The 25,189-nt window shown below is 45.3% G+C and overlaps 2 protein-coding genes across 6 annotated transcripts; one reads left to right on the plus strand and one right to left on the minus strand.

Annotated features, from left to right (window-relative positions):
- Positions 1-115: 115 nt before the first annotated feature.
- Positions 116-18,537, minus strand: wdr24 (WD repeat domain 24). Of its 5 annotated transcripts, XR_015928367.1 has the most exons (12): positions 18,246-18,463; positions 16,962-17,037; positions 15,468-15,951; positions 13,956-14,133; positions 12,500-13,172; positions 11,661-11,773; positions 8,583-8,707; positions 7,868-7,972; positions 6,764-7,101; positions 5,359-5,543; positions 3,811-4,636; positions 116-2,377 (listed from the first exon to the last, which is right to left on the minus strand). XR_015928367.1 is itself a non-coding variant. In XM_088612573.1 (11 exons), the coding sequence occupies exons 3-11, from the start codon at positions 15,946-15,948 to the stop codon at positions 4,468-4,470; spliced, it is 2,367 nt and encodes a 788-aa protein (XP_088468699.1). In that variant the 5' UTR covers positions 15,949-15,951; positions 18,246-18,338; positions 18,470-18,537; the 3' UTR covers positions 116-4,467. The 5 variants fall into 5 exon arrangements, 4 of the variants coding, with proteins under 4 accessions (XP_088468699.1, XP_088468697.1, XP_088468700.1 ...); XM_088612573.1 differs by lacking the exon at positions 16,962-17,037 and adding an exon at positions 18,470-18,537 and having other exon boundaries at positions 116-4,636; positions 18,246-18,338; XM_088612571.1 differs by having other exon boundaries at positions 116-4,636.
- Positions 18,517-25,174, plus strand: LOC148645125 (uncharacterized). The gene is made up of 6 exons (XM_088612586.1): positions 18,517-18,657; positions 19,866-20,017; positions 20,601-20,694; positions 21,938-22,097; positions 23,487-23,639; positions 24,851-25,174. Exons 2-6 carry the CDS (start codon positions 19,878-19,880, stop codon positions 25,054-25,056), a joined length of 753 nt encoding a protein of 250 aa, XP_088468712.1. The 5' UTR covers positions 18,517-18,657; positions 19,866-19,877; the 3' UTR covers positions 25,057-25,174.
- The last annotated feature ends 15 nt before the right edge of the window (positions 25,175-25,189 follow it).

A 25,189-nucleotide genomic window follows, 5' to 3' on the forward strand; every position in this document is an offset into this window, starting at 1 on the left:
CGCAGCTTTTGCATTTGCAAAGGAAAAAACTTTGCAACTAAGACTATATTTAAGAAAATAAATTACTGGATGCAAATTATGTTCTGTAATAAAAATCATACAGTCCTCCCATTCCTAAATGTGAAGTTCAATTTGTTTATTGGGTTTTCAGGGGAAACAGAATATTACGTGGTACCATACACAATAATGAACAAATGTGAATAATCATCAAGGTAACACAGACTTGTTACCTAAACAAAGTGTATAAATCCAACAATGAGAGAAAAACAGGGAGGAAGAGAAAGAAACAAGGAAAAGAGAGGTGTGAAAAAGAAAAACAAAGGTAAAGGAGAAAAAAAAATGTAGTGAAAGGACAGAAGAGGGAAGCCACAGTCTTCAACTTTCATATTTCTCGGTCGCATTGAAAGCTCTTAAAAAGTTTAAAAAGGCTGCCAGGCAGAATCAAATCTTGTAGCTGAGCCACGGAGGGAAACCCACATTTTTTTAAGGTGCAGAAAGTACGTTACATCCCTTACCCAGCGAGTGAGGTTTAAATACAGACTTTTCTACCTTTAAACACCTTGATTATAGCTAAGGGGTCTTCTCATTTACAATCAGAAATCAGTAACAGACTATTAGTCATTAGCTGCATATTTCATCTTAAATGTCTAACTATAGAATACACATCACAAAAAACCACAGCAAGTGAGCTCTTTGCAACTGATTTAGCACAAAGCAACAGGAACAGACAAACATGTACCTGATCAAAAGTTTTTATCTTCTACTGAGTGTACCCAATAGCAGCATTTAAGAGAGGTTTTTGATTTTAGAGTACGTTTGACCAGGGTAATGATTTTGAAGAGACTGAGACCCTAGAAATCAGAGCCCTGCGATTTTGCAGCCCATTCCTAACCCCTACTGAGAAACTAGATGGATCTAGGAAGGTGAACCGATGACAACCCTGTGACATCTGGCTACTGGAAGCAAAGTTCTTTGAACTATGGGCTCTTTTTTTTTCCACGGAAAATCATGCACTTGGGACTCAGACAGTATTTACCTTTCAACCTGAAAGCTCAGATATAAAAAAAGAGATAAGAAAATAGGACAAGAAGAGACACAACTGAGCTAAGAATAGGAGTTCAACAGCAGGCCTTTAGCTAAAGGAAGATAATATGTCTCTTCCTGGGGGAAGAGGGCAAAAGACAAGATTATTTTCCAGATTCCTAGGGGGTGGGGGGTAGATATCCTTTGCTCAGCTTTCACATTCCAGCAAGTGAGTGGCCGAGTCTGGAGAAAAGGAGATGGATCTGATCTGCAGTCTGCTTCTTTTTACATCCGGACACAAGTGAAAAAATGACTGGAATCAAGTGCATTTACAAAGTGCTCCAGCAATTGGTGCATTTCTAAATATTAAAATCTGCTCAATTTCCATGACCCAAATATAGAGAAGAATGAAAACGCACTTTGACACTAGTTTGCTCATCGTTAAAAAGCAAAGATTAAGATTCTGCTTATCGACAAAAAACCCCAAAGAGAATCTATGCACCTGCTCCAATGTCTGCACATGAATGCAGAAGATTGGAAAATCCTATACTTTACTGGATAAACACAGACTTTCATATACTGTTCCCATAGGCAAAAAAAACGCAGGTTGCTATATAATGAGTAATTCAATGAGAAAATACTCTGCTGCAAACTGATTCATACTGACAACAACAATCAGCAGTTGCAAATAAAAGGGTTTTGCAAATACTGGTGCCCCGAGAGTCAGTAAAGGCACTGCTACTTCCTGGTAAAAACGTATGCAGTATGGCAATTAATTTTAAATGCGTTTTCCTGCATTTAATCAAAGCATGAATGTTCTGATGGTAAGGTATGAAACATTCTTCTGGAACAGCAGAAAGCAAAATATTGATGCTGAACTACTGCAAATTTCCTTCTGAAATATGTTGACTATGCTAAATTTGTGTTGCATCAATAAAAAGTCTGACAACACAGCAATAAGTTAAGAGTTTAGAGTGCAGTAACCCCAAATTTATGCACAGTATTGTATATGTCACACAAATCTGTTTATTCTACAGGAGGCTTCAAAGTTCACGCTTCAAAAGAGTCATCAGATTGGCTTACAGAAAAGATGGGGCTATGTGCTATAAACTGTGAAACAGAAGCCAGGACAGCCCGGGTCACTCAGTCACACAGTGTACCAGGGAGCAGCAAGGTAAATAAGAGAGCTTCCTGGGATTGTCCAAACCTGAGTACACTCCAGTTCCCAGTCCTTGAGAAGAGCTCGGCACCGGACTGTCAATGTGTTCTGGCTTTCCTGGGAATGGCACTGCCAGTTTGAGAAATAAGCTTGGACTTTGCATTGGCATGCTTGCCAAGTCCTAGTTAGATCCATCTGAACAAAGACAGGAGGGAACATGGTTTCAGCCTTTAATACAACTAATATTCAAATGGCATGGGCACAGCTCACGGGCAGCATAACAGCCTGTTGCTTTCTTTGCTCTGGATGCAGGTACTTGTTATTCACAAGGGTTTTAAGTCAAAAACCCATAATAAAACAACATTATAATGAAAGATTTTGAGTTTTAAATGGAATAATTTCAGGTTCAGTAATAAAGCAAAGATCTATGGTTAACATATCTATAAGAAAATCTTCCTACCACAAGAGTTCAAAACAGATATTGACAACTTAAAACACTGGCGAAGGTTACAGATAAGAGTGATTCAGCCCATCTTGCTTGCTTGGCTACTAACAGATTGATGTCCCTTTCATAAGGGATCCCTTCTGTCAGGCACTGGTTCCAGACTCCCACAATCGTTTGCATAAAGATATTTTTTGTCTTAAATGCCCTAAAACATGATTTCTGCCTGTGGTCCTGGGTCCCTGTGCTGTGACTGTTCTCGAAGGAGCACCATGCTGCCACTGCAGATGACGGATAAAAATCATGCTAACTAAATGATCCTCTTCCTGTGCCGTGTACGCTTGTACAGTATTACATAGCTATGTCCCCAATCTGTTTGCAGAGTAAGTTTTGGTTTAATTGCATGCTGTACTATACCTCTTAAAAAATTGGATTTTTTTTTTTGCACCAACAACACCACTGAGAGTTTAAATATGCATAAAGATACTTTCTACTTTGACCATTCCAGTTTTGTTTTTACAAAACACAGCATTCACTTGACAAGGCAAGGTGAGTACCTGGCACATTTGAGACCAATGACACACGGCACTACAAAGAAAAGACTTCTAAGAGCAGAACTTATTTTTTGCCCCACTGATAGGAAGCAAGAGCGTTAGAGAACTGCTGGAGAATTCAGGACACCAAACAGCAGTTTTTCCGATTCACTAGAGCCACAAACGTGTGAGGTAGCATTGCACAGGTGAAGATGATAAACTAGGTTTAAAATTAGACTGCATACTTTTCATGACTTTATACAGACAATTAAAAAACTGAAAAAAAGTCAAAAGCCCCTGTAGTGGCCTAATGCTTCAAGCATCATGTGTAAACAAATGAATCCAGAAACCATTTTTAGAGGCAGCAATTAGCCTGTCACCGTTTCTATATTATGGTATTTGACTTACAAATAAATATAAAACCAACCAAAAAATACACAAACAACATTTGCCAACAGAAAAAATAAATTATACTACAGAACTTGCTTTTTTGTCATTAAAAATAAGGTATAAGTGTGGCACTTCTGGTAGATGTCTGCATTAAATTGTGTTAAATCCTTAGATAAAAGAATTGCATAAACTTTTACAACACAGTTGCAAATTGGCTCCAAACCGCACTTAGATTATGTGGTCTTAATAATAAAAAAAAACACCTTAATTCCTTTTAAAGCAGAGTTGTCCTCCGGCCCTGATCCTGGAGAGAGATGTGTGAGGTTTTATTATTAACTTAACCGATCAGCTGTTTAATCAGCGGAAGTCAACTTGCTTTGCAGATGTCTGCTCATTGACCTTTTAATGCTACTCATAAAAACAGTCCAGCAGCTTATGTAGGTCTCTTTATGCTGTTAACAATGCAAGAGTTCAGGAAAAGGATTAAGTTAACTCAGTCAAGGCTTAATTGGACCAGTTTAATTCTCCTGTACAGAACAGATGGCTACAGGAGGGCTTGCTGGACTGCTGCCCTCAAGGAGCAGAGCTGGAGAGCCAAAGTCAAGTGTCCTGACTTATGCAAAGCCCAAACTCAACCCCCTTTTTACTGCTTTCCTTCTTGATTTTGTTTTAGTGTAAGGAAAAATAAAAACAGCTCTTCCGGCTTGTCCCATTTCCCGCAGGCTTTCTAGCAGGGCACATCCGATAAAGAAAATGTTCTTTTGAGATTTACAGTACGTGGATCTTAAAATCGTCTTGCCTGAACAGGAACACGGCCAGCGTCCTCCTTTTCCGCACCCAATATAGTTCTTCCCCAGAGGAGCCTGGCATGTTCCTTCAGGAGACGGGTCGGACATGAATGAGCCCCCCACCCCACCTCGTCAGGTGTATTCACACAGGTGCCCACAGCCAGCTGGGCAATGGGAGCTGCTTTTCAGCCAGTTCATGATGTGCTCCAAATGTCCTCCATGACTGCAGCCCTGGCACCACACAAACAGCCCCTTCACTACATGGTGGCACACGGCACAGATGCTGGCACACTGATGGCACCTGGGGAAACACAGCAAGGCGTGAGGACACTGGCGAAACCGGGGGAGATACTGACAGCATGCGAGTGTGTGTGGGCCAAGAGAGCATACAGGGTGGCAGAAGCAGTTCAGTCTCCCAGCTGCGGTGTGAATCCCCTCTCTTCTCCATGCTGCAGACTGTTTCTATTACCACAATGGCACCCAAACAGGGGGAACACCTTTTAATAGATCCATTACTGCCTCTTAACAGTGCGATCTACCCTTCTCCGAGAAGGCTGAATGCTAAGGTGGGCGTATTGGTTTACCTGCCCGTAGATACAATCAGCTCCCCCCTATTCAATATTCATGTATCTGGAAACTTCAACCAGGAAAAAGGTCAAAGAAACGAATAAAACAATTTACGGGCGAAGTGTAAATTTGAACCCTGCACGCACCAGTGTTTCTCTAACCTCCCACCCAGACACCTGGCTGCGCTTAAGTATAAAAACTTAGCGTTAAAGACAGTTATGATTAATGACTGTTTATTAACTTTCATGTTAGGTGTTCAAATTAAAAGTGAATTTATACTTAAGTGCCCAGGATTACTTTATTATGTTACCGAACCTTGGTCGGGGGATGATAAAGCATAATATTTTGCCCCTATATTTACATTATTACAGTGCATGACTAAATGTATTTTTTTTTACGTTCTCCTCTGGATACGAGGGAGAGCACTGTGTGCTGGGGCAGGGCAGGGTAGCTCACCTGTCGCAGATCCAGCCCTTGCTGCTCATGGGCCGTTTGCAGTTGCTGCAGTTGATGTGCAGTGTAGTGGAGGCCTGGTTCAGGCAGCTGATGGCGCTGCAGGTGCTGAGCTTGATCACCTCGTTGGCGACGTTCCACAGCTCGAAGCGCTGCAGCAGGTCGATGTAGGAGGCGTACCAGTGCTCCTGGTGGGGGGGGGGGGAACAGAGCAGGCAGACAGATCTGTACACACCTTGACCTAACAGAAACTTTTCCTTCACAGGGAGCGATACTGACAGCACTACAGGCGTCAGAAATATAACCACACACTTCGAGAGGCATTCCCAAACTGGCAGAGTGACGAACTAAAAGTAACACGGTTCGGCTATTAAAAGAAAATGAAATCACACAGAATCAGATCATTGGAAAAAAGATGACTCTGCAGCTGTGTTCTGAATCTGAGGGTTTCAATAACCTACATCTGCAAAAATTCTGGAGATAATGTGACATTGCCTGTCCTGCACAAAATGAATCATTTCGTTTTAGCTTCTAACCTCTAAATTTACAAGTTTACTTCCCCTTTCATACATTAAAAAAAATATAAAAACTAAATATCCTGCTTGGTCTGCTGTGAATAACACTTAAGTAATAACATGCAAAAATCTGTACATTAAGATCCCCCCTGAAAAGGGACAAACTGCTCCTATAACCAAAGCTTCATAGCAAAGCATCATTCTTAACAATGCTGTGCTGAATCTCCAAGTCATAAAAGTCCAGAGTTCAGTCTTGCGGGTCCAGTTCCTGGTGCCTTTAAAGACCCATTTGCCAAAGAAACAGCTCTTAGAACATAAGAAAGGCTAGATGGTCTGGATGTAACCTGTTTGGGGCTTAGTAGTTAATTTGATCCAAGGATCTCACCCAGCCATTTCCAGTGTATTACCTTCAATAACAAGGAGGTTAACTTGTTCCACAATCCCTCACGTCTTTGTGTAGCGAACTGCCTCCTGTTCTTGATCTTAAAATAACTCTGGTTCGTGTTTCACTGTTCCGGGCGGAGCGGTGGCACTGCGGCTAAGGATCTGCGCCTGTGGCTGGAAGCTTGCCGGTTCAAATCCCGCGGCCGGCAGAGGAATCCTACTCTGCTGGCCTCCTGAGCAAGGCCCTTAACCCCAGCTGCTCCAGGGGCGCCGTATAAATGGCTGACCCCGGGCTCTGACCCCAAGCTTCTCTCTCCCTGTCTGTCTCTCATGGAGAGCAAGCTGGGGTATGCGAAAAGACAAACTGTATATGGCCAATAAAGTGATCTAATGATTCTCATTTTTCTCATACTACTTTGCGGAGCTGGTAAGAATGAGGATGGAATTCCAAGACAACCACAGCAATCCTTAAAAAAGCCCCCCACCCTCCCCCGCGCCGCCTGCCTTGCCTGCGTGAGCTCGTCGATCTCCTTGCGGATGCGGTCGCCCAGGACGATGAGCACGGACACGGCCATCTGCACGTCGCCCTGCTCGGCGTAGTACTGCAGCATCTCGCGCACGACGGGGCTGAAGAAGCTCGGCAGCAGGTGGCCGGGGACGAGCGACTGGGAGACGGAGATGAGGGAGAAGGACTCGATCGGCGTCAGGCAGGCGCTCTCCGCCTCGTTCCCGCTCGCGTGCGGCGAGTCCGCCTTGTCCTGCAGGTGCTCCGGGGCCGAGGGGTGGTCCACGATCTCGTGCCGCAGCGGGAAGGCCTCCTGGGGCAGGACGTACTCCGGCTCCTCCGCTGGAGGGGGGGGCCGAGAGGTCGCAGAGAGGTCACAGACACCCGCACGCACCGTTCATAAGGAAAACGGAGAACCGCCTCGATCGGAAAAACAATGAATGGAGTCATCAATCTGAACTCAACGCACTTGCTAGGGATGACTTAAAAAAGCTGATCTGTACCGAAATTACTGCAGCATCTAGTAGAAAAAAATAATTAGGTATTGGTTGACATAGAAGACTAAAAGATTTCCCTGAAGTTTTGAATCAAAGCACAGCTTCTCTCGAGAAAGGCATCTAAAACGTACCGAAACGAAGAAAAAAACAACTGAAGCAAAAACCGGATCCAGACAGTAAGTCACTTATTTGGCGGGGGCTGCAGCATGCTGGAGAGCCTATCCTGGACAAAGACAGAGCAAGCTGGGACACACTGGCTCTGACGGCCAACTCCCAGAAGTTACAGAAGTAATTGCTTGCATTTCTGTAGCGTTTCTCATCCAGAAGGATCTCTAGGCCCTTTGACATATAAGACGGGACCCCACTTCATCTGCCACTGAGGTGTCCAGCCACCTGGGTGACGCACAGTGTCTGTTCTGTGCCAGTGGCACCCCTACACAGCGGGCCAGCTGGAGAAGGGAGACTAGCCAGTTGAAACAAGCCAGCATGGTGGAGGTGGAAGGGAAGTCAGAAATTAACCCAGGAGCCTGGAGCTGTGAGGCAGCAGTGCCAACAGCCATTGGTTGATTGATCACTGGAATCAATGATTCGGGCTTGCATTAAAGACTCACCGGCCTGATTGTCGTGCTCCATGGAGTACAGATCGTCATCGTCCAGCTCCGCGTCCCCGAACAGATAGTCGGTCGGGCCCTCGCTTCCCTCTGTCTCCTCGTTCTCTGCAGGGGAAAACACGGGCTGAATATTCAGGTTGGTTAACATGGAGGAGTTAAAATGGAATGGGGTGGGGTGTGCTGGGGGGGCTTCTGTACTGTCTCCTGCGTCGCAACATTTTCTCACAAAGCAGGAGACAGCACAGCATCCCCCTAGTATGTTTAATGTCAGTGTGAAAGCAACAGGGAAAGAGGTCATGAAACTCAAAAAAATCTAATCTAATTTTATAGGAGGGCTATTAAAAATGCAAGTACTCAAGAACTGGGGGTGGGAATTTCAAGAATACGGGGAATCTTGAAAAGTATGACTCATTACAAAGCTGCGATAACCATGGATTGGTGCGCTGTTCATCACGTGCTTGTGAATGAACTCCAGAATGACACCTGTTCTCAAATCGCTTGATTTAGCCCGTGCAGGAGAGAAGCATCTTTCGCCCACTGGAGAAAAAGGAGGCTAACGAAGCCTTGCATTTCGCGATAAAACTTAAATTAGTAAGAACACGGCATCTTGGCGATGCGAGCAGAATAAATAAATCAAATTTCCATTTGAAAATGCCGACAGCCTCCGACAAAAATCCACCGAGGAGCGGCGCAGCCGGGCCCCTCAGTGGCTCACCTTCGTTGTTATTGATCAGGGAGTTTCCCGACTCCATGTGGATGTTGTCCTGCCGGATGTCTCCCTTGCTGCGATCCAGCCTGCTTTCGCTCCCCAGGCCGCCTGCGATCTCCTTGATGTTGAAGCTGAGGAGAGGAGAGGACAGGAAGCACGCTGCTGACGAGGGGCAGGGTCCTCTACAAGTTCAGAGAGGGACATCAAACTGCCAGCATAACAAAACACCAACAAGGTTGGGATTTAAGCACTTCGCATCCCACTGCCACGGGCCTGGAGCCCTGGGAACATGACCTGCTTTTTCAGGAACGTCCTCTTGGAACAGAGTTTCAGGAGACCTGGTTTAAAAGCCACTTTCCTGCATCCAAACTACTGATCTGGAAACTCTGGATCGCACACTCCATTAAGGCCCAGGAACAGGAAACTTTTCGGTTACAGGTACACTCTGTGCTGTCAAATTCCTTGCATTCCAATAAAAAACATTTGCCTCAGAAAAAACTATAAACACTTTGTAGCATATTTAAAGGCTCTGTATATCAGAAACATTTTGTCTATCTTGGGAGGCGCTGCATGATTTTAGTAAGACAGCAGACATGCTATGTGGTATCAAGCATTTATGTACAGTTGCAAGAAAAAAGTTTGTGAACCCTTTGGAATGACCTGGATGTCTGCAGTAATTACTCATAAAAAATGTGGTCTGATCTTCAACTAAGTCACAATAAGAGACAAACAATCTGCTTAAACTAATAACACACAAACAATTGTACTTCTTCTTGTCAATACTGAACACATTGTTTAAACAGTCACAGTCTAGGTTGGAAAAAGTATGTGAACTTCTAGCTAGTGACGTCTCCAAAAGCTAATTGGAGTTAGGCGTTGCAATCAATGAGATGAGATTGGCGTTGTGGGCTGGAGGTGCCCTGCACTATAAAAAAAGACACACAAAGGTTGGTTACTGACAGAGTCTGCTCTTCTCAAGAAAGAGCTGTTCATGTGAACCATGCCCTGATCAAAAGAAATATCAGAAGAACTGTAGAGATGCATAAAGCTGGCAAAGGTTACAAAAGCATTTATAAAGGCCTGGGTGTTCATCAATCCACAGTAAGCTGTTGCTACTCTCCCTAGGAGTGGCCGTCCTGCAAAGATCAGGGCAAGAGTGCAGCGTGCAATGCTGAAGGAGGTGAAAAAGAACCCTAGGGTAACAGCAAAGGACCCGCAGGAATCTCTTGAACTTGCCAAAGTCTCCCTTCATGTGTCCACTATAAGAAAAACACTGAACACGAATGGTGTTAATGAAAGGAGGAAACCACTGCTCTCTAAAAAAAAGACATTGCTGCATGTCTCAAGTTTGCAAGAGACCACCTGGATGGTCCACAATGCTTAGGGACAATGTTCTGTAGAAGGATGAGACAAAAGTTGAACTCTTTCGCAGAAACGCGCAAAGCTATGTTTAGAGGGAAAAAAAGCACTGCACACCGACACCAAAACCTCATCCCAACCGTGAAGCATGGTGGAGAGAGCATAATGGTTTGGGGTTGCTTTGCTGCCTTAGGGCCTGGACAGCTTGCTATCATAGAGGGAACAATGATACAATTAAAAAAATTGTATCAAGAAATTTTACAGGAGAATGTCAGGGTGGCGGTCTGTCACCTGAAGCTTAATAGAAGTTGGGTGATGCAACAAGACAATGACCCGAAGCACAGGAGTAAATCAACAGCAGAATGGCTTAAACAGAAGAAGATTCCTGTTCTGGAATGGCCAAGTCAGAGTCCAGACCTCAACCCAATTGAGATGCTGTGGCACGACCTGAAGAGAGCTGTTCACGCAAGGAATCCCAGAATTCCCAGGAATCCCTGAAATATCCAGGAACTGAAACAGTTTTGTCAGGAGGACTGGTCTAAAATTCCTCCTAACCGAAGTCTCATCAACAGCTACAGGAAAAAGGTGGAGGTTGCTGCTACTAAAGGAGGGTCTACCAGTTATAAAATAAAAGGGTTCACATACTTTTTCCAGCCTGGACTGTGAATGTTTAAACGATATGTTCAGTACTGACAAGAAGAAGTACAATTGTTTGTGTGTTATTAGTTTAAGCAGATTGTGTTTATTATTGTGACTTAGTTGAAGATCAGACCACATTTTTATGAGTAATTAATGCAGAAATCCAGGTAATGACAAAGGGTTCACAAACTTTTTCTTGCAACTGCATCAGCCACCAAAACTGATTTCTTCTGCAACATCACAAGGATACCTGACAGTCAACAAAACAAAAGGCAGAATTCACCTGACTTTCCGAAAAAAGAAAAGAGGAGTTTAAGAACCTCAATCCAGGAAAACAGAAATATGCTTTTTAGAGTCACATCTTCTGCATTTACTTTGATAGAGTATTCATTTAAATTAAAGCAACTGCTGTAGTAGTTTTAATGTATTCTGACTTGTGTGTGTCCTCTAAGCACAATAGTGAAATTAACATAAATAAAAGGCAAAGGAGCCTAAAGGGTGAATCAATTATGTACCGTATACCTTAACCTTCTTCAACACCCACAGCAGAATGAGGAATCAGCCGGCTCAGCCAATAAATAACCTTATCAGCTCTTTTAAAAGATACTCGGCTTGACGTCAGCTCTGGACTCCACTTTAGAAGGCCATCCTGTATTGTGTATTATTTATTTTACACTGAATCAAAGCCACTGTGCTTAATTTAAATACAGTTGTATTGTATTTATTTTGTTGTTGTTCGTTTGAAACACAGTCCTCTGGCTTTCACTGATGCAAGAATTGTTCACACAGTCAGTAACAAATGCCAAAAAAGACTCCAGTATTTTTGTAGCTCTTCTGGTGTTCCACAGTAACCCTAATGGGGGACTTTTAATTGCCATAGACTATGGACCGTAATTACAGCACCTGAGACTCAAAAGATGTGTAAACTCTTGCCAGGTGGTATTTGTTTGACTGTGGTCAGAGCTTAACCCACTATCTTATCTATCAACACGTAATAAGAATAATCTCAAATAACATCATGCTTATTGTTGTCTCTGCCTTTGACACACAAAAACATAACCAAAGACTCTATTCTCCCAGTCCTACCTGTTCATTAATGGTAAGGCGCCCAGTTTGCTCATGTTATGATTCAGAGCTGAGGCAGTGGGGTTTCCTGGATCAGAAAACATAATCCTTAACATCGCCCACGTGGTAGAAACCTTAAAAAAAATAAAACTTGTTAAGTATGGTTTAACCTTAAAAAAAAAAAACCCACCCTCCCCATCTTGCCCAAAAAGCTGCAGCTTGATTACTGCTCTCTGTCTCGCTGTTCACACAGGTGGCCCCTGGCTCCACTCCCTGCTCACAGCCCACTGAGGAGCCTCATCCTTCTCCACCACTGCCTCTACCAGGGTGTCCCTCGCCCTGCTGCTCTTCTCCCAGCCCAGCACCCTCTCCGACCCCTACTGCTGGCCACCTGGCTGTCCCTCCTCCTCCATCTCCTGCTAGTCACTCTCTTGCATGCCTTGTACTGAAGCCTTAGGACCGCGATTCATCGCTGAATCGCTGAATCCCACCATCCACTCTAGGACCGTCTTGGGTCCTGCAAACTGATCTGGTTCTGCTAAGTGCCTCATGACTGCCCTTCCTCCAGCACCCACAGTTTATTAAGAAACTGAAGGACCCCACCATCAGTAAGTACCTGTGACCTGGTTATGAGCTATTTAGCTATACTAGTCTATTAGCAGCCAGAGACTTGCCGTGTAAGCAGGGTGTGGAGGTATAGTAAACACAAGAAGCAAATACACTGTGAAAAGAAATCATTCACAGGATGGATGCAAGGACAACCAGAAGACCAGGATTGCAGTTCTCTGGAAATATAAAATAATAAGGAAAAGAAAAACAGGAAAAGCTGCAGAATTTCCCTCAACCAACCCGAAGCTCACCTGAGGTCGCTTCAGCTCTTTGGCCACCTTGGCGTTGTGGTCACACAGCTCGCCGAAGGGCTTCCCGCTCAGCAGGTAGAGCTTGGCCGTCTTCACGAACCAGTCCATGCAGCTGCTGTCCAGGTCCGTCTCGAAGACGGTCAGGGCGCTGGAGACGTGGGCGAACTGCTCGGTGAGGTCCGGCTTCTTGAAGAAGAAGATGGGGTAGCGGCGGTCGCCGCCGGCGAAGGGCTTGCGGTTCGAGTCGCCGCTGATCAGGCTCTCCTTGGCGGCGAAGGCCAGGTCGCCAAACAAGCCGAAACACAGGCCCTCCGGGTTGGCCTTGTTCACCGGCCGGCTGGCATCCTGGAACATGTGCTGGTAGAGGGTGCTGTCTTTGGAGCCCGAGAGCAGGAAGCAGGGGTCGTGGAGGTGGCGCCACACGATCCCCGTGGTGACGTCCTTGTGCTCCTCGAAGGTGGCGAAGGGGATGAAGGGCCGGCGCACGTCCCACACGTAGATGTTGTGATCCACCATCATGGAACAGGTGGCCAAGTGGTACTTGCGCTCGGGCCGCCACTTCACGCGCGCCACCGAAGCGATGGTCTGGACGCAGTAGATCTCCTTGGCCCGGTTTGTGGTCATGTCCCAGACCTTCACCATCTTGTCACGGCCCCCGGTCGCCAGCCAGCCCCTGCGGGAGTGTTAGATCAGTCGGAGACACGCGCGCGCATGAGATAGAGATGCCGATCTGCACAGTCTGCACAACCCCACAGAAAACAGTAGCTCAAGTTACACCAACAAATGGTAGGGTAGGAAAATCTCCCATGAGCCACGCAGCACACACACACGCCACTGTGTCTTCCACACAGCAGCTGGAGTTGGTGCTTTGAGTCAAAGATACAACTGCTGCAGAGGCGATATCTATGAATTGGCTTCATTACTCTGTTCTCCTCCCCACTGAGAGCTGGTGTGTGGGGAGCGTTCTGGCACACTAAGGCTGCCGTCGCATCATCCAGGTGGGGCTGCACACTGGTGGTGGTGGAGGAGAGTCCCCATTACCTGTAAAGCGCTTTGAGTGGAGTGTCCAGAAAAGTGCTATATAAGTGTAAACAATTATTATAATTATTATTATTATTATTAATACCCAGGGCACTTCTCGAAAAGAGTAGGGGTGTTACCCCGAAGTCCTGGACAAATTTCCCCTTGGCCCTTACCAATCATGGCCTCCTAATAATCACCATCTATGAATTGGTTTCATTACCCTGTTCTCCTCCCCACTGATAGCTGATGAGTGAGGAGCGTTCTGGCGCACTATGGCTGCCGTCACATCATCCAGGTGGGGGCTGCACACTGCTGGTGGTGGAGGGGAGTCCCCATTACCTGTAAAGCGCTTTGAGTGGAGTGCCCAGAAAAGTGCTATATACAGTATGTGTAAGGAATTATCACTTTCATCATCATCATCATCTGTACTGACCTGTCTTCCGGGTGCCAGTCGCAGCAGAACACGGGCCCGGTGTGAGCGGTAAACATCCGCTCGTAGCGGTCAGGCCTTCGGATGTCCCACAGCTGGACGTTCCCGTTTTCAAAAGATGCAGCGAAAGTGAAATAGTCCCGAATGCTGAACTGGACATCCCTCACGCTTTCCGACTGCCCTGAAGAAAACAAATAAACAAAAGCGAGAGATTAACCAAGCAATACTGCCTCAGACTGGTAGATGATTAATAACATTCATTAATATACAGTATAGGCATCCCTTAGACTTCCTACAGTATATATTTGTTGCAACAGTATCTGACAGAGGATATTAACTAGAAGAGTAAGGAACATTTAATAAGAATCAAATTAAATATTTTCTGCCAATTCCACCAATTAAACAGGGTTAGATCAACATCAAATTGTCTTTAAAAAAACACTAAAATTGTTCAGCTTTAACAACTGTGAGAAACTGTCATTACATTTCAATTTATCTTGATGACATATAAGGTTATTTCCCCATGTGCTCCCCGAGACCCTACATATTGGTCCCATGTGTGTAAAAAGAAACGGAGAGCTTAGGCGTGGCTTAGGGCGTGGGTTTTTAAGAATACTTGTATATAACTTGTAAAACTAGGAGACACGAATGAAAGAAAATCTGGATACCCGACATGAAATGAACCTTACATAGAAAAAATTGAAAACCAGTATCAATTATCCAAATCCCTACTCTATAGCAAACATAATCAAATTGAGAAGGCTTTTCCACCAAAGAAACACGAAGGCTGCCGAATGAGCGACGTGTTTCTTCTCCACGGACAAAGCTTTATTAAAGTGCTCGACGATGGCAGACTGTTTACTTGTACACTGTCTTCTGTTTGTTTGTATATTGTCTTGATGCACTGTCTGCACTTTGTGTTTTTACACTTGTCTTAACAATCGAGAGACTTTCTGTAAGTAAGAATTCCATTGTACCAGTACATGTACCGGTTACATATGGTGTAAGATGACCAGGGGAAGGGTCATTCATAACAGGTATTTTCGGAATGACCTACTTAAAATACTAGATATGGACCTAAGCAAAATGGCTGCCAAAAAGAATCAGCTGACCCGTATATGGAAAGGGTCTACCCTGAGAAACAATGAGACACAGCGCGGAAGCTGATAAGGTGAATGCGGTCTGGAGGAAGAGAGAGGAAAGAGGTGTATGTTAAAGATCGGACTAAAGAATAACGGACTACTGAAAGGAGAAAAGGCTTATGGGTTTTGGATTGCGGATAGTGGATAAGGATACATCGCGGATTGGCTTTATTACGGACTTCTGGAACTCGGATCGGATCAGGATTAAGGGAACGGATTACGGACTGGATTTGGAAGATAGTCGGAGGAAGAAACGCCACGAAACTCAGGAAAGAAAAGTGTGGTGTGAGTACTTCTCTCATCTACATAAACTTTCCCCCGGAGGCCCCACAATGGCAATAAAGTTCAAGTTCAAGTTCAAGTTCAGGGGTACCTGAGAAAGTGCTGACGGACTCCTTCTTGCGCAGGTCGAAACACTTCATGTAGCCATCCTGGGAGCCGCTGAGCAGCATGTAGACCTCGGTGGGGTGGAAGCAGACCTTGTTGACGGTGCGCTTGTGCTCGGTGAAGAGCTGGTCCTGCTTGTTCCGGGAGGGCCGGCCCAGGTTCCAGGTGACTACGGCCCCGTTGGTGGCGGCGGTGGCCAGCAGGTTCTCGTCCATCTGGTGCCACATGACGTCGGCGCAGCTGAAGTTGAGCGAGGGCTTGCGGCCGACGCGCAGGTTCAGCTTCTCCACGAACTGCTCCTCCTCCAGCGCGTAGATCTTGAAGATGTTGCGGCCGGCCACCACCACCTGCGCGGCGTCACGGCACACGCTGATGGCGTTGGCGGGGGCGTCCAGGTGGCAGAACATGGTGCGGCCGGTGATAGTGGTGCTGCCCAGAGCCGTGGTCACCCGCGCCATCTTCTCCATGGCCTGCAGAACGGATGACCCAAAGATAACTTCCATGTGTTGTGTCAGCAATGTTACAGACCCCATATCTGCCCGCTGCTTGGATTAAGAAGCACAAAAATGCTCATATATTTCAATCATGGTTCAGGTGTAAACTGTGCAATCATTAGGATTAGGGGTGGAACGATCGATCGGCTATAGATTGGAATAGTCTGATTTCCATTCTAAATATGTGATCGGCAATCGGCCAATGTTCCTTTCATTTGGCTGATACTGAGAGCCGATCTACGACGCAAAATAGTCGAGCCAAAATTTCGCCATGTGCCTTGGAATGAAAACATGTCATCCGTCTCTCAGTTTTTTTAAAATATCTGACTCTGATCAACCCAATGCAATGTGCAATGTTTGTAAAACTAACGTGTCTTGCGGGGGGGAGCAAAACAAAGAATTTTAACACACCTAACCTGACACAACACTTAAGAACACATCGCCCAACAGAGTACAGTGGGTATCAAGAAACTTGCAGAGCTAGCAAAGACAGATCTAGCCACACCGGCATTAAGACAACCGTCAGCACATGCGACACTTGAGAGATCCCAAAAGTACAGCAGCAATAGCCCGAAAGAAAAAGGAATCATGACCAAAATAATGGCATTTATTGTGCTAGATATTAATAAACCAATTTCAGCTTGTACCATCTTTTGTGTCTTTGACTGGATAATAACACTCCCCCCCACCAAACGCTTTACCCTATTCTATCACCAAAACCTTTATGTTTTGTTGTCCAGCAAAAAATACTACTAGACAAAGGATTTAGGAGACACACTTGTAAGACAGAATACAGTAATGTGCATATGTGTGTATATAATGTCATACATTTGCTGAAGGTACACAAAAGGCATTATGGGCATTTTCAAACTAAAACATTTCCTCCAAACTTCAACCCTTCCATTGCTAAAACATTTAACTTCCTTCCTCATTTGGAAGTGCAGGCATATGTGTGTGTTTCATTCTCAATCTTTCAGTGCGTTTACCAAGTTTCGACCATGCATGGTGGAGTTTGTCAATATAGAGCCGAAGTCTCCAAGCCTGGCCCTGGGGAGCCCCAGTCTAGCAGCATTTATAGGTCACCATCAGACTTTCTATTTCTAAAGACCTGGAGCAACTGCAACTATTATGAATTAAATGGGAGATTTGCTAAACAAAGTCATTTGAAGATCATAAGGAAGAAAAATCCCTGAAGAAGAGTTTCCTTAATTGACCAAATATACTGATTAGAACAAGTAACAGGTTTATTCCATGCTGAAAAAAAGAAGAAAGAAAACACAATGTTTCAGCCGTGGAGCCTTCTTCAGGTGTGTGAAGGCTCCACGGCCGAAACGTTGCGTTTTCTTTCTCTTTTCAGCTGGGAATAAACCTATTACTTGTTCCTTTGCAGCCGACGCATGCTGACGCAGCCACCCACCTGAACAAATATACTGATTTACTCACAAATTTTCCAAAACTTTAAAAAGATGGTGCTCTCAGGTGGTCTATGACGAACTTGACATGGGTTAAAAGAAACTCTGACGTAGAGTGGCAACTTTTTGCTCTTTGAATCTTTGAGTAATACTTTGTTGAATTCGTCAGTAGATGGCATTACAGTTGTACAAACATGGGTTAACAACCCAATACGAAGGATGAGAAAAAATATGATCAGAAAGATCCTAGCCCATTGAAGAAGAATGATAAGGAAGCATGCGTGCACCTGACCTAATTCAGCACATTTCCATACTGGTCCAAAGTAGTTTTATAACAAACACAAGTACACCAGTGCGGATACACTATTTTCCTCATCTTATATGATCTGCACCAGTCATCAGTATATTAGTTTTTCCATTCTGATTGTTCACCTGAAGTGTGTCGCTTCCTAATGTTCTGTTTTTGCTTCCATCAAGAAAGTGAATATGCTATTTATATAAGATAATAAGCTGGCAAAAAGATGGAAAGACAATAGTTGCTCGTAATTAGCAATAGCAAGTTACTATTTTTTTAAAAGAGTTACAGTGCTCTTATTTTAAGGGTAAAATAACTGCTGAAAGCAGAATACCTCTTGGTTACAGATTTTAATTTTAGCAACTTTACCAAATGTCACCTAACATTCACTACAGTACCTAAGAGTTCAAACTAAAATATTAAAGCCCAGAAGAAAATAAATGTTACACAAAAAATATATCTAACCAGCTAATTATTACATTTGTCCTCTTACATTTGAACATAACAAATTAAAGAAGTCAAAAACAAGCTGGTGTATCATTCCCTGTATGTCGAAAACATACCAAAGCAATTTTTCAGCTTTCCGACTGGATCATCAATATTGTCATCTGAACACGCGTCTCACACCTCGGGATGTCGGCCGCTGACCTAAACTCCTTTGCAAAGAAAAGTGTATAAGGTTTTGATTTATGACTCTAGATGGGTCAGAATAATTCCAAAGCACAAACTACAAAACAAGTAAAAACATAACTACAGCAGACCAGAGGAATACGATCCGGAAACACACCTTTCGCTCCGGCGTCGCTTAGTTTAATTGTTGCTGCGAAACGTCATCATGCTGCGTCTGAGCAGACGTTGTGCAAGCAGGGAGCACACACGGGTTTTTGAAAAGTGTGGTTATGCATACGTTTCTGGGAAGCGCCTGGAGACCACATTGGAAATTGTCTACAGTGCTGCAGGTCTTCTCTTACAAAGGTGCACTTTGCACTCCCGTTATAATCAATTCACACAGAGGATCTGTTGACTAGTAGATCTTCATTTAATATTTCAGCATCGTATTATTTAGAATAATTATCGATTTATAAAGTGTTTTTTATATTGATATCGCGGTGGGTGATAGGGGTCATTATTGAGAGCGATTACTGAAAGGGGATTCTTCAAAGGTGTGACAGTAGGTTTCCTAGGTCATTTTAGGCGTTTTTTTTAAATATGGTAAATATGGTACTTTGAATATCATACCTCTGTATTATATTGATCTCCAGACAGATGAGAAAAGACGAGCTCTTAGATAAGCCCACTTGTGCAATCATTTGCATTTACTAAACGCTTATCACGATTAGACCAAAATACCCTAATGACAGTTTACCGCCGTGAATATAAACATACTATTTTTGCATTTTTACCAATCTTTACTACACTGGACAATGGTGATGTAGATGTATCAAAGTAACGTTTATTGATACGGCGTCATGGCCAAGTCCTGTCAATGTTGGTTATTAGTTGTTTTGTTGAAGTTTTAATGTTACTAATATATGCGCTAATAAAAAGAGTTGTGTTGTTACTTCGCGAGAAAATTGTTGACCGGTGTCGATTTTAACCGAAGAGATCTTTCATTTATGAATCAGAGATGGCGAGGTCGTGTTTGAGATGAAATGAGATTTAAATTTTATTAAAAATGAATAATAGAGTAGTATAATCGTCTCCCATATAAACAGAAGAACCTTCAGTTCCAATTGCTTAAACAGGGGGTTTCAGGACCCTAGGAATCATCTAGGGGATTATATAAATTCCTTTTCACTATATGTAAGGGAACATGTGACCATTGTTGTGATCACTAATACAGTGCTTTTGTGCTTCAAAATATTCACGTTTAACTAATGTGCCACACATTCAATTGAATGTCCCCAGAGTCGCAAAGGAAGAAAGTTTTGAGAGATCCGACGACGTTTGCAAAGCCTTCTAAAAAGGTTTTCTAGTTTTATAACAAAGTCTAATCTGCCGACAAAAAAAAATGGGTTTGCATCCGTTGATCTTTTAGGACACCTTTTTTTTCTGTCGAGAATGGAGAACATGCGCTGTAGTGGTCCGGGTGGGAGATGGCCGAGTTGAGCGGTGCCGTGTGTGTGTGGGAAAGCTCTCCCCTGGATCTGGCTCCGGGAGCTGAGGTGTCCTCTCCTCCTCAGCCCTCGGCTCTCATGCCTCCCCGCGGGGGACTGTTCGACTGTGAGGACCCCGCCGTCTGGAGAGCCGTCCTCGACCAGTACTGGGAAGTGGTTGGGCTGAAGTCCGCGGGGAAGAACCGAAAGCAGGGCAAACTGCTGCTCCTGGAAAAATGGCAAGTTGCTGTTTGAGCCTGTCGGTGAAGAAATGCTCAGACCGGACTGCTACGGCTGTGGATATACTTATGTGATACCAAGTAGTTAATCGTGAACATAAGTGCATCATCACTTATAGACAACATGAAAGTCTATCATCATCCCTCTAGTATTCTTTTAATATTATATCAATCAGTTGTGTACTCCACAGTCTACCTCAGTGCAGGTTTTTGATATGTCACCATGAAGTAGCGAAGTTCCTTGCTTCTCATTATTAGTATGCTGCTGCTATGCTATTGTCTGTAACTTATCTGGCTCTGATGCCTGTTAGCTTTCTGTTATCCATGCAAGGACACAGTATTTATGGATAGTCAGCTGCACTGTACAGCAGAGATCAGGTTTTTAAACCTGATTAGTTTAATGTGATGGTTTCAGCAGCTCGCACATCACCTTACCATTTATGGGGTGAAACTGGGGTGAGCAATGCAGCGAATTGGTGGAAACATCAAGGGGTGGGTGGACGTTGGGCCTGTTTCATTAAAAAGGCAAATCCAGTGGAGGTGATTTCAGGGGTTCTTCCTCTGTGGTTGTATGCCTCTGCAGGTACCAGGAAGAGCTACCGGCAGCCATAGCGAGTCGACCGGAGCCCTTCCTTCAGCACCCGGAGCTGGTGAAACTGATGGAGTGGAAGCTGACGGTGAGTGTCCAGTCAGAGAGGGAGTCAGCATCGACAAAGAATTGGTGAAGGTTGTTAAAGTCTACCCTCCAGTTTGCCTCAGGAATTCTCTTGCCTCTTGATTGAACACAGCAGGTAAGTGGTTCAAGGGACCACGAGTGAATAAATGTTGTTGAAGAGTTCATCGGTTTCCTTTAGCCTGGGCGTCGCTGCGATTCCTCTCTGCTATCTGACACCTGCTACGCCCACACAATATGCTTGATTCCCTTCCTGTAGGTTTTAGGTAGTGGCAGTGACTCATTAGAGACTTCCTTTCCTTCTGCTTTTACGTTTTGACAGTCGTATAGCTAATGAAAGTAAAAAAAAGTCCAACTAGCTTCATACCCTGCAATGTAGGGACAATGCTGACGGCTCGCCAGAATTTTGCTCTAAACTGCCAGAAACCAACCCCTGTAGGAGAAGATTCCCAGGGCTTGCTTTTGATCACCTGGGTGCCGGTCCACAGGTGGAGTCACCGAGTTAAAGCTGTAGGGCACGGGCTGTACCAAGAGAGCGGTTTCAAAGAAAAGTAGCGGCTGTTAATTAATTTGCACGAAATGAATCGCTGCAGAGTGGAAGGTGAAATCTGCTGGCCAGCTGTGAGCCACTGACATATCCTTTAAGAGACCATTCCCGTTTTGGATTGGCGGTTCAGAAACGATGGATGGGGGTGGCCGTGTTCGCCAGTTTTCTGAATCCTGCAGCAGTACCGAGGAGATCTCTGTATCATGAAACTTAAGCGTCCGTCGTCATCTTCATTCTTTATCATTGTTTTTCTCCCATCCAGTATTCGCTCACAACCACTTTAACCTTAAGTTTGTGGGAGCGATAGCCTAGCCCAGAAGGCACAGGGTGAAAGGAGGAACTTCATCCTGTATGGGACACTAGTGGATTGCAGGGAGTACAGACACACAGGTGGACATACAGGTTATTAACTGGCTCTTATGTTAAGTAAAATGAATTAAGGCTAATTGATTGAAATGTGTGCCAAGGGATGAGTGAGTTGGCACGATGCTGCCTCACAGCTCTTGGCACAGGGTTCAGTTCCAGACTGGGGCTCTTTGTGGAGTGTGCGTGGTCTTCCCTATGTTCATGTGACATTTCAGCGGGTGGTCTGATTTTCTCCCCCCCCCTTCCGCTGATGTGGCGGCTTGGTGAAGTGGAGACTCAAGATCATGCTTGTGTTGCCACGTTGGCCGATTCTGGTTTTGCCCTCTGCCTGCAGAGAGGGAAGTTCCGGCCGAGGCTGCAGCAACTGGTGGCCACGAATCCCAGTGACGCAGTGGAGCGGTGCACCAGGAAAGCCTTTGGTCTTCTCCCAGACACGCGGGCGGCCATTGCTGAGCTCAGCTCGCTGAAGGCCGTGGGGCCGGCCACAGCCTCAGGTCAGCCCCCTCGTCGCAGGAGCCTGGTGCGAGCTACAGTCTGGCCAGTCAAGGCCGCTGCAATAAGCAGTGGAACGCGATAGGGCTGCACACACAGTAAATTGCGCCGCGGGGGTGCGGGAGTTATTATCCCTCAGAGGCTTTTCAAATGGAACATTCTTTCTGTGTTCTCCCGGATCACCCAGATGGCATCTTGTACCTCCAGCAACCTTATTTACTGTATCTCTTGCAGTAAATGCCCAGTTTCTCACTACATTGGTGAAACAGGAAGGAGACCGCTTCAGAGAACACGTCAGGGCTGTGAAGATTAAAGATCTCTCCAAGCCCATTGTTTCTCATTTCACCTTTGATGGCCACGACCACTCTAATCTCTCCGTCTGTGTTCTCAAAGATGGTTTTCCAAACTCATACATCAGAAAGACCACCGAAACCAAACTTATCCTGCAGCTAGGATCACACCTTCCCCCTTCTCTTAACGACAGACTTCTATTCTACTAAATTTTCTCCATTCATTGGAAGTTTCATTTCACACCTCTCGACACCTATTCTGGCTTCACACCTCTTGATTGGCCTCTCTTTCTGTCCCCTGCTCCCGCCTCTCACCCCTCCTCCCTCCCAGCCTTTGTTCTCCCACTACATTACCTTTGCCTACTGCCTTGTCTCTCTCACACCTGAAGAAGGCTCCACGGCCGAAACGTTGTGTTTCCTCTCTTCTTTTTTTCAGCATGGAATAAACCTATTACTTGTTCCTTTGCATTCTTTCTGTGGCCGAGCTGCCAACTTCCCAGTGTGTTAATTAGGAGGGAAATGGGCCAACAGTTGAGCAGGGCTGGTAGTTGAGTGTTTTTTTGATTGGCAACTGCAATTGCTTAAAACACGAACGTTTAAGTCTAAACGAGGTTCTAGACATAGATCTAAGGACGTTCCGAGTGGGGAGCTGCGTCAGCATGCGCAGGCTGCAAAGGAACAAGTAAAGGTTTGTTCCATGCCAAAACGTAAAGAAAAGAAACACAACGTTTGGGCTGTGGAGCCTTTTTCAGGTGTCACACGTAGTGACGTAGTGTTTCCTATCTTTACGTTTCAACATGGAATGAGCCTTTGCCTGTGTCTAAACTTGGATTACAAAGGAATAAGTAATTCCATGCTGAAAAGAGAAGAAAAGAAACACAACGTTTCGGCTGTGGAGCCTTCTCTTTGCACAATGAAATTGTTCCTTTGCAGCCTACGCCTGCTGGCGCAGGTACCTGCCTGAACTGTTAAACGGGGATTAGCCTCCTTTGGGCCTTTAAATAGAGCAGAATGTCTCCTTGGCGTTATATCGATTCTTAAATGAAAGCTTCATCCTTTGTGCCAACTCTGTTGCCCCCACCCGCCTCTCCTTCCCTACAGCGGTTCTGGCGGCCGGAGCTCCCGACCAGGCTGCCTTCATGGCCGACGAATCCGTGGAGAGCGTCCCTGGACTCACTCCCATCCAGTACACCGGGAAGCACTATGCCCTGTACCTGGCCAAGGTGTCGGAACGAGCTCGCGCGCTCAACAGAGGTAAGAGCACTTACCAGGCACTTACCTGGTGGTGTAAGAGAAGGGGGAAGGAGAATTTCGCTCAGGCTGAGGAACTGGGATGAAGTCACAGGGTCGATGACCGCATTTCCAACTTTGTGACTTGTGAATTCCATTTTTTTTAATTTAAAGAACAACAATTGTCTTTTATCGTATGCTCACTCAATAATTTGGAGTCGTCAGTGGTGACCTGGGGTCAGGCTGGCTCACAGAGATGACACCTGTGCAGACAGGCTCCCTTGAGCCATTCGGCCCATTAGAAGCATTGCAGGGTCACGCAGGAGGGTCGGTGCCGACTGGAGTAGAGGCACGCCCCTCACTGACATCACCGCTAGCCTTGGGGTTCACCGCTTCTCTAGGAACCTTCACCGAGACATCCCACCCCACCTTACCCCTGGCAGTGCTGAGCCACCTGTGTGGTGTTACTCAGAGAATCCTGGGCTTATTCAGCTAGCTAGTGACATGACCTGGGCTCGAAGCCACGATGTCTGTAGACAAAGCATGGAGTAAACGCCTTTACTTGTTGAGCAGATTCATCTTTTGGACGGGAACTGGTTAGGTAAAATTTGGAAACTGATGATTGGGTCAGAGACGACAGCTACCAGCACCCTTCCCCCTTGCACTCATCGCAATACCAACATCATGGCTATAAATGCAGGCCATGGACCCTCCTGCTGTCACGATCAGGCTGTCCTTCAGCTGAGCTGGACTGCGCCTGGGCAGATCTGCAACCTTGTCCTACTAGCAATCTGTCTGGTGTGTTCAGCCGAGAGAGCGTTTGCCTAAATCTCCTTGACATTGACTGCAGATACCTTGAGCTACAGCTTCAAGGTGCAGTCACGGGTGCGTGTTTAAGGTGTAATTATTTGTGGAAACCGAAGTCAAGGAGAGGACAAATAATATGGATGATAAAGATGAAGGTCCAGTGGGCTTACCTCAGGCCTGGATTGGATCTACTCACTGATCACAATACATCCTGTGCTTGATGGTGGCCAGAGACTTCTTACTTCTGTCCAAGAGAAACATAGCATCCAACCCTGGGTTTTGGAACTCTTGGTTGATGGGGAAATCTTGATTTTATCCGGGCCCAATAGTGACGCAAAGGATTTAACCTTAGTGGACATTCTGTGGGGTGAAGGTGAGAGTAAGTCAGTGTGTGAGGGGTCTCCATGCGGTGTCCTGTCTCTCTGCAGTGGACAGCAGACAGGACTGGACGCCTCACTCAGTGGCACTGTGTCTGTGGACCTGGGCCGTGGGCCAGAAGCTGCAGCCGTCACTGATGGAGGGGATCAGCACGGGAGAGAAGAGGCCAGCTGTGGAGTCTGAGCCCAGTGGCAGCTCAGTCAAGAGACGGAAAACCAAGCAGGACTCTGCTCCGTCCGAAGAAGCCTCTGTATAACACACCAGGGCTTCAGGATAGGGAGTGCTGACGTACAGAAAATGCGGATGTTTTGTTAATGACTTGTGTTTGCATGGAAGAAATTCACCAAGCATAAAAGACGTTTGTGCACCAAAAAGCCTCAACATTTCTT

The sequence above is a fragment of the Lepisosteus platostomus genome, chromosome 19, assembly GCF_059453375.1.
Source record: "Lepisosteus platostomus isolate fLepPlt1 chromosome 19, fLepPlt1.hap1, whole genome shotgun sequence".
In the NCBI taxonomy this organism is placed as follows: domain Eukaryota; kingdom Metazoa; phylum Chordata; class Actinopteri; order Semionotiformes; family Lepisosteidae; genus Lepisosteus; species Lepisosteus platostomus.

Coding starts and splice junctions, on each gene's coding strand:
- wdr24 (XM_088612571.1), bottom strand. Junction 11,774..12,499: donor AAGAGCTGAAGCGACCTCAG/GTGAGCTTCGGG, acceptor ATTTTTTTTAAG/GTTTCTACCACGTGGGCGAT. Junction 7,102..7,867: donor GGAGCACGACAATCAGGCCG/GTGAGTCTTTAA, acceptor CCCCCCCTCCAG/CGGAGGAGCCGGAGTACGTC.
- LOC148645125 (XM_088612586.1), top strand. CDS start 19,878: ATGCCTCCCCGCGGGGGACTGTTCGACTGTGAGGACCCCGCCGTCTGG. Junction 20,695..21,937: donor TGATGGAGTGGAAGCTGACG/GTGAGTGTCCAG, acceptor CTCTGCCTGCAG/AGAGGGAAGTTCCGGCCGAG. Junction 23,640..24,850: donor AGCTCGCGCGCTCAACAGAG/GTAAGAGCACTT, acceptor GTCTCTCTGCAG/TGGACAGCAGACAGGACTGG.